General features: G+C 35.0%; 3 protein-coding genes across 5 annotated transcripts in view; 1 reads left to right on the top strand and 2 right to left on the bottom strand.

Moving 5' to 3' along the window:
* Positions 1 to 13,353, bottom strand: part of LOC131800892 (aminopeptidase N-like) — a 280,466-nt gene that overhangs the window by 202,238 nt on the left and 64,875 nt on the right. The gene's annotated exons all lie outside the window — the stretch shown is intronic.
* LOC101897439 (uncharacterized) lies at positions 12 to 768 on the bottom strand. Its single transcript, XM_011297912.2, has 3 exons — positions 707 to 768; positions 481 to 642; positions 12 to 346 (listed from the first exon to the last, which is right to left on the bottom strand). Exons 2-3 carry the CDS (start codon positions 577 to 579, stop codon positions 14 to 16), a joined length of 432 nt encoding a protein of 143 aa, XP_011296214.2. The 5' UTR covers positions 580 to 642; positions 707 to 768; the 3' UTR covers positions 12 to 13.
* On the top strand, positions 3,713 to 5,126 carry LOC131800909 (E3 SUMO-protein ligase ZBED1-like). Its single transcript, XM_059118777.1, has 2 exons — positions 3,713 to 4,705; positions 4,768 to 5,126. Exons 1-2 carry the CDS (start codon positions 3,740 to 3,742, stop codon positions 4,963 to 4,965), a joined length of 1,164 nt encoding a protein of 387 aa, XP_058974760.1. The 5' UTR covers positions 3,713 to 3,739; the 3' UTR covers positions 4,966 to 5,126.

The following is a 13,353-nucleotide window of genomic DNA, read 5'->3' as shown; positions in this document are numbered from 1 at the left end:
ACTAACAATTTATTTAAAAAATCGTTTCTATTTGACTAATCAACACCATTGTCCATTCGGCTGGACCATAGCCACGCACCATAACTTTATAGAATCCCTCGACGACATAATTCGGAAATCCCGACTCATCAAACAGACATCTGTCCATGTAATAGGTATCCGATTTCAGTGGTGGTTCAAAGAACTTTTTGAATTGTGGAAGATTTGAACAATTTTTGAAATTTGCCATTGCAGCATCCTTGTAGAAGGTATTCAATATATTGAACAAATGGGTACGATAAATTTTCAATGGCAGAATTCGAAAATCGTTCATATTCTTGGCACTTCGGAAAAGTTGAACCTCGAGCTGGAGATGTGAAAAGAAGATTTCAAAAAGAAAGTAAATGAAGAAAAAATTATGAAAAATTAAACAAAATAAAGAAATCTTCTCTAAAGGGTCTTAATTTTAATTTTTTGGGCTTCTGCTGCCATAAACCATACCTCATTCGAATCGCCTTCGTTGATGTCGAAATTTAAAACAATTTTCCCAGACAAGGCATGCAGACCACGGCCCACACGTTCCGCCTTAAAGTCCATCATGTTCAATAACTCCGGATGCGAAGAATTCACCTCGACCTTTTTCAATTCAAAGGTCCAGTTTTTCTAAAGAATGTATAGGAATTGTGTTTTTAACTATAGGATTTCTGCAATTTTAAGTTGATTTTACCTCAAATATAGCTAATGCCGTTATCCCCACTAAGAAGGGCGAAAAATGCAATAATATTCTTGTAAATGCTATGAACTTCATTTTGAATAGTTGAAGGTTTCAATATTCATTCTCCACGAGTCGGTCATATTTATATTCTGTTAACTTGTGTTTTGCTATGACATGATGTAGTTTAACTAAACTATTTGAACAAATATTTTTTAATTGGTGGGGGATTTTAAATAATTATCCGATAATGTGACAACCCGACGATTTCAATTAAGATTGATATGAAAACATGCGAATTTGAGTTACATATATTACTACCTCTCATGAAATGCTTTCTACTAAAGCTAGTGGAAAGCAAAGTTCTCACTAATTAGGAAACACGTTTTCCTTATACAAGATTTATGATTGATTACAAATCTTGGGCCTCTGTGGAAGAAGAGTATATATAGGGTGAGTTGAAAAACTGCAACGAACTTCAGACTGCTGTCATTTCTAAGCCACTCGTCCGACAGCTGTTAAATTTATCCCAGTGATAGCTTATTATATTGTTTACAAGCGTACAAAAGCATTTTGGTGAGAATTTTCCTGAAAAAAGGCTATTCGTGATGGAATTCAAGCGTGATACTGTGATTTCTTTATATTTGTTTGAAAACCACAAGTGGCTATCGTTAGAACACTCCAGCATTTAAATGTGAATAAAACTTTTGTGTCTCGCACCATCGCTCGTTACCTTAACATCAGCAGAAATGGTTCGAAAAGTAAAGAAGCGACTTGATAGAAACTCAGCTTGTGAGCTGAACATATCGTAATATTCCATTCGGCAAATATTGAAACATGAGCTCGGTGTAAAGACATTGAAGTTCCAAAAAGTGCATGAACTTACACCGCAACAGAAAGAAAATAGACTCAAAAGAGCAGAATCGTTGCTTTGCTTGGCCGAAAGTGATGAACTACCGAATTTGGTTTTCTCCGATGAGAAAATATTCGTTGTCCAGCAGTTTGTAAACAGGCAAAATAATCCTGTTTACTTGCCAAAGAGGTCAGTCGAAAATGTGCACCTTCGGTTGGCCACCAGAACTCAAGCGCCGATCATGATGATGGTGTGGGCCGCCATAACAGCCGATGGTCGCTCTCCGCTCGTATAAATCGATCGTGGCATTAGAATAAATGCCAAATATTCTCGCGAAAATATTCTGGAGGGTGTACTAAATCCTTGGGCACGCAAACATTTGGCCGCAGACCTTAAACATTCCAACAGGACTCAACACCATCGCACTCAGCACGCTCCACCCAAGAATTATTACAAAATGAGGTTCCTCGTTTCATTTCCAGCGCAAAATGGCCATTAAAATCTCCGGATGCCAATCCGTTGGACTATTGTGTCTGGAGTATTTTGGAAAGCAGGGTTGGCCCTAAAAAAATACCAAAGTGTCGATTACCTCAAGCAAGCGCTTCGCCGGGAATATGCCAAAATACCGCAGAACAATATTCGGGCAGCGTGTGACGGTTTCATTGGTCGTTTGAAGGCCATAATTCGTGTCAAAGGTGAACGATTCGAACAAATCTAAATCTATTCCATTTGATGCTATTTCCGGCATTTGTTGTATATGGCGTTTGACTTTGTTGCAGTTTTTTCATCTTACCCTGTATGTTTCTGGTCAGCGTAAAATTCTAAGTCGATGTAGCAATGTCGAAAAAATTGAGATAGAAGGCTACAATTTTGCACACATGTGTATTTTGTCAGTAGGCTGGTTAAGGTCGAAAATGGGTCATGTCTGTCCACGTTTTAGTATAGCCCCCATATAATGGTATTTTTATAAACCAGAATTTTTTCAAATTTCGTATTTGAAGATGTTAATGGGGTACTAAAAGGTCCACATCTCGAATAGCCCCTATTAACGGTACCACCCAATATGTGGTATTTTTATGGCATTATAGATCGGAATTGTTTCAAGCTTTGTAATGTGCAGTACAACCAATGACAAAAATTTGCGTATGCAGGTCCATGCCTTCGTATAACCATATACCGATACTAGAGGTGGCAAACTATCGATAGTAATATCGATAGTATCGATGGTTTGGTTTTCACTAGACTATCGATGGTTTGTTTTCGATAGCGATACTATCGTTGAAAAAACGGATTCCGGCATTTATTCAGTTAGAGGCGCAACTTTGTTAATTAAACGACTTAGATATCTTCTATATAAACGGCGTTGTTAATTTATCAACTTTGATTTGTCATAAATATATGTAAAAAACAGAACACTGTTTAAAATTAACAGATATTTGAAAAGACCAAACGGTAAGTAAAATGTGTTTATTTATATTTTGTTCAATTGTTGATTAAAAATGTTTACAGATATTTCTACCTCCATTTCCATAGAAGAAACTGGTAATGAAAATGAAGAAGAACGCGAAAATAGCACGATTGGTGGGGAAACTAATAAGTCAAAAAGAGCACGCCACGGTTTCTCAGAAGTATGGAACTATTTTCAAAAAACAACAGATAAAAGAAATGCTAAGTGTCAGCTGTGTGGGAAAATATACAAAACTAGCGGTAACACGTCAAATCTGTTGGATCATTTAAATCCTTCTTATAATCAGCTTCCGAAACCAACGAAAACAATTGATAATTTTTTCAACAATTCAGTCACCTACAATACTGAATCGGCACGTAAAAAGAACTTGATAAGGCTTTAATGAGTTTGATCGCCACTGATGTACAGCCATTCAGTGTAGTAGAGGATACAGGATTCCGTGATTTTGTCCGATGCTTAGATCCGCGCTACGTTTTGCCTTCAAGAAACACCCTAAAAAACGTTCTGATGGTAAATATGTACAACGAAACAAAGAGTAAGTTGCAAACTATTCTTAAAGGGTTACAACACTGCGCTATTACAACAGACCTATGGACATCGCGCGCAAATGAGAGCTACCTCACCGTAACGTGCCACTTTGTTACAAAAGATTTTGTTCTCCGTACAGCTGTTTTGTCTACAAAAAAAACTGTTATGTTCCACTAATCACAACGCAGAAAATATATCAATGTCTATGCGCGCCGTGTTAGAAGAGTGGAGTCTAATGGAGAAAGTGGTGGCAGTTGTCAGCGATAATGCTAGCAGTATGTTGAAAGCGTGCGAATTGCTTCAAAAACGAAATCTGCCATGCTTTGCACACACTATTAACTTTGTGGTGCAAGATTGTTTAGCGCAAGATTATGTTAAAACTACTTTAGGGAAATGTAAGAAAATTGTGAGCTATTTTAAGAGCAGCACAATTTCCTACGAAAAGTTTAAAGCGGACCAAGGAAGAGATATGCCCCACAGCCTAAAACAGGAGGTACCGACCCGCTGGAACAGTGCTCTCAGAATGGTGGAGAGCATTCTCTTAACAAATAATTCTATTTCAAATGTACTGCTAATGACACCAAAGGCACCGCTACCTTTAACGGCAGACGATATAGAATTTTTGCAGGACCTTAAACAATTGCTTATACCATTTGATGCCGCTACAGTCCAAACATCGTCAAGTGCAGCTGTTACTATTTCCCTAGTAGTTCCTCTAACATGTGGTCTTTTTAAATCTCTTGATGAGTTAAAAAGTACTATGAAGACTTCAGAAGGCCATCAAGCTTGTATATTTCTGCTTGAAAGAATAAAGAAAAGACTATTTCCTTACGAGGAGCGTACAGTTACAAGACTCGGAACATTATTAGACCCTCGGTTCAAGAAGGAAGGTTTTCTTTTCCCAAGCAATGCAGATGGAGGAACACAATTTTTACAAAACGAGTTGAGTGGTATGAACAAAAACAACACCATGGAACAAGATAATTTAGAACCATCATGTTCTAAAAATATTCATCAAAGTTCGCAGCCACCGCTTTTAAAATTCGTAGGAAATAAAATTGCCTCTAAAGTAAGATCACATCAAGTAAACGCCATCATTTCTCTTAGGCAATATTTTGAAAATGAAAATGCAGCATTAGAAATAGATCCATTACAATACTGGAAGGTAAATAATATAATACAAAACTATTTATTAACAAATTTACGTAGTGTTATGTTTATTTTCAGAATTGTTCTGGCCAAATGTCACTCACAAAGTCATGTGCCTTACGCTATTTATGCGTACCAGCAACTTCGACAGAGGCTGAGCGAATGTTTAGCAAAACCGGAGCCATAATTTCGGAAAGAAGATCGAGCTTAAAGCCAAAAAATGTTGATATGCTGCTCTTTGTTAACAAAAATTGTTGGGTCAGTAAAGAATTATAAGAAGTAAGGTTTTTAAACAAATAATACCTTTTTCAAGGTAATTTTCATAATAATTTTAAATTTAAATTAATTTGATTAAATATTTTTATAAAATAAGATCTGAATGTATCTGTAATAATGAATTTCAAATATTTTTTGTTTTTATGTTTAGTTGTTTTATTGAAGCGTTATTATGTGTTTTTTTTTTTAATTTTTAATATAAATGTAATTTTTAATTAATTTTTACTACATGCAAATACATTTTTTTGTAAAAGTTGATCTCAAAGTGCCTTATAAAAATGAATTCCAAATATTTTTGTTTTTATGTTGTTGTTTTGTTTAAGCGTTATTGTCTGCTATTTTTTACTATAAATATAGTTTATAATTAATATTTACTTTATGTACATATTTTAATAAAATATAATAACTGTAATAATGAATTCCAAATATTTTTTGTTTTTATGTCAATTTGTTTTGTTCAAGCGTTTCTTAATAAAAAAATATTAATCATTAGATCATTTAATATAATTGAGTCCGTTATTAAAAATACATGTAAGTACATATCGGTGTTGTTTATTGATATTGACTTGAATGGTTATTACATTTGTGATGAGTTTTGTTAGTAGTTATTTTTATTTTTGATAAAAATCGCAAAAGTTTAACAAAAACCATAATACAAAAATAATTATAACACACAAATTAATAACATAGAACAATGAAAAAAAGTTGCGCGCATTGTTGAAAAATTAATATTGGCATTCCCACATTATTTGATACTATCGATAGTTTTCCAACAAACTATCGAAAATATCGAATGGTGCGACTATCGATAGTTTGCCAGCTCTAACCGATACATGCCAATATTCGGCATTTTTATGATTTTAGAGACATTATTCACCGGAATTGTTTCCAATTTGGTATTTGAAGTTCTTAATGGATACTATAACATATGACAAAAAATTGTCTAATGCAGCCCCATGACTTCGTATACCACACATATAACGGTACCTCCATTTTATACCCTCCACCAAAGTATGAAGGTTAGTTGTGGATTTTTGTAGTTATGGAGGTTTATCATTCCGTTTATAACACCTCGAAATATACATTTTAGACCCCACAAGGTATATATATATTCTGAATCAGGATAAAATTCTATGTCGATTTAGCGAACGAAATAACGTAGGTTGATAAAATTTGACTCAAATGGATATTATGTCTGCAGAACTTTCGATATTGAAAATGGGCCATGTAGGTCCCCGTTTTCGTATAGCCCCCATAAAACGGTACCTCCCAATTTTTGGTATTTTGATGATATTAGCGACATTATTTACCGTAATTGTTTCAAATTTGGTATTTAAAGTTCGTAATTGATGATACAGCCTGTGACAGAAAATTGTCTGTGCAGGTCCACGTCTTCGTATAGGCCCCATATAACGGTACCTCCCGATATTCAGTATTTTGAAGATTTTAGCGACATTATTCACCGGAGTTGTTTTAAATTTGGTATTTGAAGTTCGTAATGGATTCTACAGTCTATGACAGAATATTGTCTGTGCAGATTCACGTCTTCATATAGCCCCCATATAATGGTAGCCTCCGATATTCTGTATTTTCATGATTTTAGCGACATTATTTACAGGAGTTGTTGTAGATTTGGTATTTGAAGTTCGTAATGGATGCTACAGCCTATGACAGAATATTGTCTGTGCAGGTCCTCCCTATATTCGGTATTTTGATGATTTTAGCTACATTATTTACGGGTTTTTTTTAAAAATTTCGCATTTAGATATTGTAATGGCTTATGATAAAAATTGCCTATGCAGGTCCTAGTCGTCGTATAGACCCTAATATAACGACTACATTCGGTATTTTTAAGATTTTAGCAGAAGTTTTAAGGATTTTATTTTTTTGAAAATTGGCAAAATTCGTTGCAAATAGTGGAGGGTATTCAAAATTCGGCCGACCGAACTTACAGCTTTTTATACCCTACACCAGAAAGTGGTCAGGGTATTATGTCTTTGTACATTTGTTTATAACAGACAAAAGGAAACGAGATAGACCCATAGTTGCTTTTGATGATCTGCATAGAATCACATTCTGAGTCGATTTATGCATGTCCGTCCGTCCGTTTGTCCATGTATTTTTGTAAACAAAGTACAGTTCGCATTTATTGCCCTATCCAGTTGATGATGATGATTGAGTCTAGAAGCTAGTATGTCAAATTTGGTGAATATCGGTTCAGATATAGCTATAGCTCTCATATATTCTGTTCATCCGATTTGTTATATTTGTTACCCACAGCCGTAATATGCATACAGCTCTGAAATATCTTTGCCAAATTTTATCCAGATTGGTTCCGATTTGGGTATAGCTCCCATATATATCTTTATCCGATTTCAAATTAATTGTGTACCAAATGGGCAATACAAGTCCGAATTTAAAAGAACTTTGAACTTTAAATTATAATTATAATCATAGCGTGATTTCAAAAATGCAACCGTTGTAAAATACCATAACTGTATTGGTGTAGGTTACACATCCTAGACAAGCCCTTTATGACCTGTTTGCGTGCTTAGGATTCGAAAATATTTTCTGTTTTCTAGACAACTATTTGTTCTAATAAACAAATACATAACAAAGACGAGACAGATAATTGCTGCGAATTATGTTGCAATATATCAATAATTTGATTGTTAATCTCAATCAGACATACATGTCATAATTACCTTTTTGAAAAAGTGTTAAGTATTTACAACCAGTGAAGTGGCATGCAAAATTGTTCGTCCCAACTTAGTGTAAGGAAATCTGAAATATATGTAAATAATTAGAAAAATTAGAATATAGGTTTTTTTAATATATACATGAAGATAATTCGAAAAATATTACAATTATTTACTGGGGGAATAAAAAACAACACGGATATAAAATGAAAAAAAATATCATTATATGAAGTTATTGACGTACGTCTGAACGTATTTTCCATCCCCATATATGTCAACATATTTCATTAATTCAATTAAATTGTTTAACGACTTCTGGCAAAAATTAAAAATTCCATGATATCACCTCAAATTCGAGCATTACCTTAATCCCAACAATACAATTTCTCCCATTTCTTTCTTTGTTACAATTGAAAATTGACACAAATTTAATGACAGCGCGATAACAGTATGTCGCCGACCACTCACACACACACACACACCAGCACAAAAATTGGGAATTTAGGTCAAAAAATTGTAATACAGCAATGAAATTAATCAGCACTGGCTAGGTAGGTAGGTGTCAATGAAATCATAAAAAACAAGACGAAAATAACAAAATGAAAACAACAGTAGCAGAAACAAATAATTGGGGAATAATTGATGTTAAGTAAAAAAATAACAAAAAAAGCATTGTTCTCCAACACCATCAGGAATATTTAATTTTTATTGGGGCGATAAAAAAAAATACAAGGGAAGAATTATTAAATAAGGTGGCCTAGATGTGTTCCACAGCTGTATTTTAAAGTGGAAAAGAAGGAGAGTTGAAAGTACTCCCCAGCTCAAGTTTGGTAACCACATGTGTCACTTTTAGCTCTACTGGTAAGGACAATTATATAAATTTTAAGTTTTGTTAGGTTATGTGGCGAAAAATCGCCACATATCTGGTTGACATAGGCTTAGACCAGTATAGGTCTGTTGTGAGCTCTAGATAAAAGTTACTGAATGAAGACGGCTTGTTTGCAGTTTATTATATCAGGAATTCAGTTGCCTTAACAAAATTCCTTTATTTCATTTTCCATAATCTGATTAAGGTCTGCTAGGGAGTCGTTCCCTCTGAAAAAGGTTACGGTATAAAGTTCTGCAACAAAAAATCCAGTCCCACGCCTACAATACAAAAAAGGGAATTGGGATACAAATTTGGAAAAATTATAAATAGACCATGAACAACTGAAAATTGAATTTATAAAAAATTTCGTTGAAAAGGTGACAAGGCAAGAACTGGTAGAATAAGCATTCCAATGCTTTTGTAATGTTTAGGAGAGTTCTTAATTATTGTCTTTATACCCTACACCACAAGGTTTTCAGGGTATTATGTATTTGTGCATTTGTTTGTAACAGGCAAAAGGAAACGAGATAGACCCAAAGTTCCTTTTGATGATCTGCATAGAATCACATTCTGAGTCGATTTATGCATGTCCGTCCGTCCGTCTGTCCATGTATTTTTTTTTAAAGTACAGTTCGCATTTATTGCCCTATCCAGTAAGTATGCCAACTTTCATCGAAATCGGTTCAGATATAGCTATAGCTCCCATATATATTGTTCATCCAATTTGTTATTTTTGTCCTCCGCAGCCGTAATATGCATTCTGTAACAACAATATTTGGGGAAATATATCAAATACAGCCCAGAAACATATTTGCTAAATTTTATCGAGATCGGTTCAGATTTGGATATAGCTCCCATATATAAGTTCGTCCGATATACCTTTGATTGTGCACCAAACGTCTAATATTTGCCCAAATTGGATGAAATTAGGAATTTACGACCGAATTTAGTCTAAAAGCTAGTATGTCAAATTTGGTGAAGATCGGTTAAGGTATAGATATACCTCCCATATACACTGTTCATCCGATTTGTTATATTTGTTACCTACAGCCGTAATATGCACTCCGTAACAACGATATTTAGGGAAATACATCAAATACAGCTCAGAAATATCTTTGCCAAATTTTATCGAGATCGGCTCAGATTTGATCATAGCTCCCATATACACAGGGTGAGATAAAAAACTGAAACAAATTCAAACGCCGTCATTTTTAAATTTTATAGAATAAAAGCAAAAAATCGCGGAAAAAGCATCACATTTTATAATAAGTTTAGATTTGTTCAAATTGGTCACCTTTGGCACGAATTATGGCCTTCAAACAGTCAATGAAACCGTCACAAGCTGCTCGAATTTTGCTCTGCCGTATTTAGGCCCATTCCCGGCGAAGCGCTTGCTTGAGGGGATCAACACTTTGGTATTTTTTAGTGCCAACCTTGCTTTCCAAAATACTCCAGACGCAATAGTCCCATGGATTGGTATCCGGAGATTTTTGTGGCCATTGTGCGCTGGAAATGAAGCGAGGAATCTCATTTTTTAACTTGGATGCCGCGTGGTGAGTGCGATGATGCTGCCTCTTTGGCAAGCGCCGATCACACGATCATTTGGTTTGTTTACAAACTGTTGGACAACGAATGTTTGCTCATCGGAAAAACAAAATTCGGCAGTTCACCACTTTCGGCCAAGCGAAGCAACTCTTTAGCTCTTTTGAGTCTAATTTCTTGCTGTTGCGGTGTAAGTTCTTGCACTTTTTGGTACCTTGCGATATTCGTTATTATTTTAAATTTCGTATTTAAAGCATGAAGTCCATAATGAGTACTACACCCTTGACGAAAAATTGCCTATGCAGGACCACGTCTTCGTATAGCCCACATATGACGGTACTTTTTATACCCTACACCACATGGTGGTCAGGGTATTATGTCTTTGTGCATTTGTTTGTAACAGGCAAAAGGAAACGAGATACACCCATTGTTCCTTTTGATGATCTGCATAGAATCACATTCTGAGTCGATTTATGCATGTCCGTCCGTCCGTCCGTCTGTCCATGTTTTTTTGTAAACAAAGTACAGTTCGCATTTATTGTCCTATCCAGATAAAATTTTGCACAAATCATTTGTTTGACCCAAGGACGAACCCAATTGAAATTGGAGATAATCGGTCAAAATTTAGATATAGCTCCCATATATATCTTCGTCCGATTTGCCTTTTCTTGTGCACCAAACGTCTAATATCAGGCGGAATATTATGGAATTTCGCACATACAATCAAATTAGTATGCCAAATTTGATCGAAATCGGTTCAGATATAGCTATAGCTCCCATATATATTGTTCATCCGATTTGTTATTTTTATCCTCCGCAGTCTGTAACAACAATATTTGGGGAAATATATCGAATGCAGCTCAGAAATACCTTTGCTAAATTTTATCGAGATCGGTTCAGATTTGGATATAGCTCCCATATATAACTTCGTCCGATTTAAATTTTATTGTGCCCAAATGTCTAATATTTGCCCAAATGGAGTAGAATTTGGCTCATACGACCGAATTGAGACTAGAAGGTAGTATGCAAAATTTGGTGAAGATCGGTTCAGATATAGCTATAGCTCCAATATATATTGTTCATCCGATTTGTTGTATTTGTTACCCACAGCCGTAATATGCACTCCGTAACAACGATATTCAGGGAAATATATCAAATACAGCTCAGAAAAACCTTTGCTAAATTTTATAGAGATCGTTTCAGATTTGGATATACCTCTCATAAATATCTTTATCTGATTTCAAATTAATTTTGCACCAAATGGGCAATACAAGTCCGAATTCAAAAGATACAAATGCTTCGGCATATTTAGTCCTTTGAATTTTAAATTATAATTATAATCATAGGGTGTATGATTGAATTCTCCCATAAAATCTTTTAATTGTTATGTGGAGCTCAACTAAATTAGCAAAGTGGTGTAGGGTATCATAAAATCGGCCCCGCCCGACTTTAGGCCTTTCTTTACTGTTCTTTTTTTTTTTGAAAATTTTCAAGATCAGTCAAATAAGTGGATGTTCATCCCGGCCGAACTTAGCTTTTTTACTTGTTTATTATTTGGTCCTGTGGAAAGTCTTCCATGAATAGAAAATGAGTGGAGAATTTTCTATACCGTAATCATTAAAAAAACTTCGACGGATAGAAGACCTGATTTCGATGTTCTACCAATAGAAGAGTACTATATATCTATGAAAGACCTAAGAAAGGTCTTCATTATAAATTTAAATCATGAACATGTAGCACTTGCGGCGACTTTTAGTTGCCCTCCCAGCCATAAAAGACCACACTTCATATTTAATTACATAATACCAAAAACAGAAAACTTGTTGCCTGATTTTTTCTCTTCTTCTTTTTTACAAAGAACCCACAAAATTACACATTTACATTTGTACTAAAACACACCTTGCAAATTAACCACATACACTTTTGATTGTCATTTCTTTTTGTTGAGGAAAAAAATCTCTGCTTTTTTCCCTCACCTTCCCCTTTAGAAAGAAAAGAAGGAGAAGACGAGAACGCAAATTCTGGTCACGTTCGTTTAATGTGTTTTGTTTCTCTAGTTATGGGCGAGTTGAGTCCCAAAGTCGTTGCTGACAGTTTGGCTGAAATGACTAACTGACTTGGCTGACTGTTGTTCGACATCAAGCATAAGACCAAAAAACGCAAGTTATCTTCATTGTCATCACAGTTGTCGCCGGCTTGTTGTTCTGTTCCCTGTTTGGGTGCATAGGCAAATCTATTTTGGGCTTTGGTTTTATTTCAAACTTGAAATGTGGGTACGTGCCTATTTGCCCCGCTTGCCATATTTGTTTGGTGAATTAGAATGCGAATAGTGGAACTCCCTCTTTCTTTTTTGCTCCCTGCCTTGGCTTTATAATTGTTCGTCCCCCCAGGGAAGACATTATTTTGTGACAGGGAGACAGTGATGAATGTTTTTCATCAACAAAAACCATAATTTGACTTTGATTTTCCTCAAGAAAAGTGTTCTTGGAAGAAAATATAAAATCTGATTAAAATGGAGGAAATGTTATTATTTAATACCTAAATGTACAAAAGGTACCAAAATATACGAAAAATTCTACCACTTGAATTTAGTGATCCGATGGGGCTCCAGTGATTTTGTATTTAAAATCGCTGGGGATTTTTAAGCTAAATATTACGAGAAATTCAAAAAAGTATTGAATGAATCAACGCCTGGACGAAACGGAGCTAGAATCTTGAAAATTTGCACAAGGGTCAGTCTTGATCAGCCTCTTTGTACTTGGGTCAGTTTGAAGCTAGAATCATGTGATAAGGCTGGGCTTTTGGCATTCCGTACTAAAAGTGTACGAAAATTACTAAAATGTACTAAAAATTTATTACTTTGCATATTACAAACGGAATGAACTAAAACTTTGAAATTTTAAATGACAGTCCTGATGGAGGGCAGAATGGCTGTACCAAACGGTATTTGGAAATTCGAACTTTGAGGTTACGAAAAGTTCTGAAATGGTACTAAACTTCTAATATGGCGCCATTTGGTATTATGTGAACGGATAGAGCTTTAAACTTAACAAGTTAAAAAGCAGCAAGTTCGGCCTGGCCGAACTTTGAATACCCTCCACCATTTGGAACGAATTTGGAAATTATCAAAAAATAAAATTCGTTAAAAATTCTGTCAAAAGCTTAAAAATTCACAACATAGCCGTTATATAGGTGTCTGTACGACGTGGCCCTACATAAGCATTGTTTGTTATAAGCCACTACCATATTATAAACGGGTATAATGTAGCATTATCAAAA

This window comes from Musca domestica, unplaced genomic scaffold, assembly GCF_030504385.1.
Source record: "Musca domestica strain aabys unplaced genomic scaffold, Musca_domestica.polishedcontigs.V.1.1 1, whole genome shotgun sequence".
In the NCBI taxonomy this organism is placed as follows: Eukaryota; Metazoa; Arthropoda; class Insecta; order Diptera; family Muscidae; genus Musca; species Musca domestica.
The sequence above is the reverse complement of the archived record's forward strand: the minus strand, read 5'-3'. Positions and strand labels throughout refer to the sequence as shown.

Bases quoted from the DNA above. Each gene is read 5' to 3' on its own strand.
- LOC101897439 (XM_011297912.2), bottom strand. From the start codon at position 579: ATGATGGACTTTAAGGCGGAACGTGTGGGCCGTGGTCTGCATGCCTTG. The intron at 347-480 runs GTATGGTTTATG...TCACATCTCCAG, and splicing joins ACGAAGGCGATTCGAATGAG to CTCGAGGTTCAACTTTTCCG.
- LOC131800909 (XM_059118777.1), top strand. From the start codon at position 3,740: ATGTCTATGCGCGCCGTGTTAGAAGAGTGGAGTCTAATGGAGAAAGTG. The intron at 4,706-4,767 runs GTAAATAATATA...GTTTATTTTCAG, and splicing joins ATCCATTACAATACTGGAAG to AATTGTTCTGGCCAAATGTC.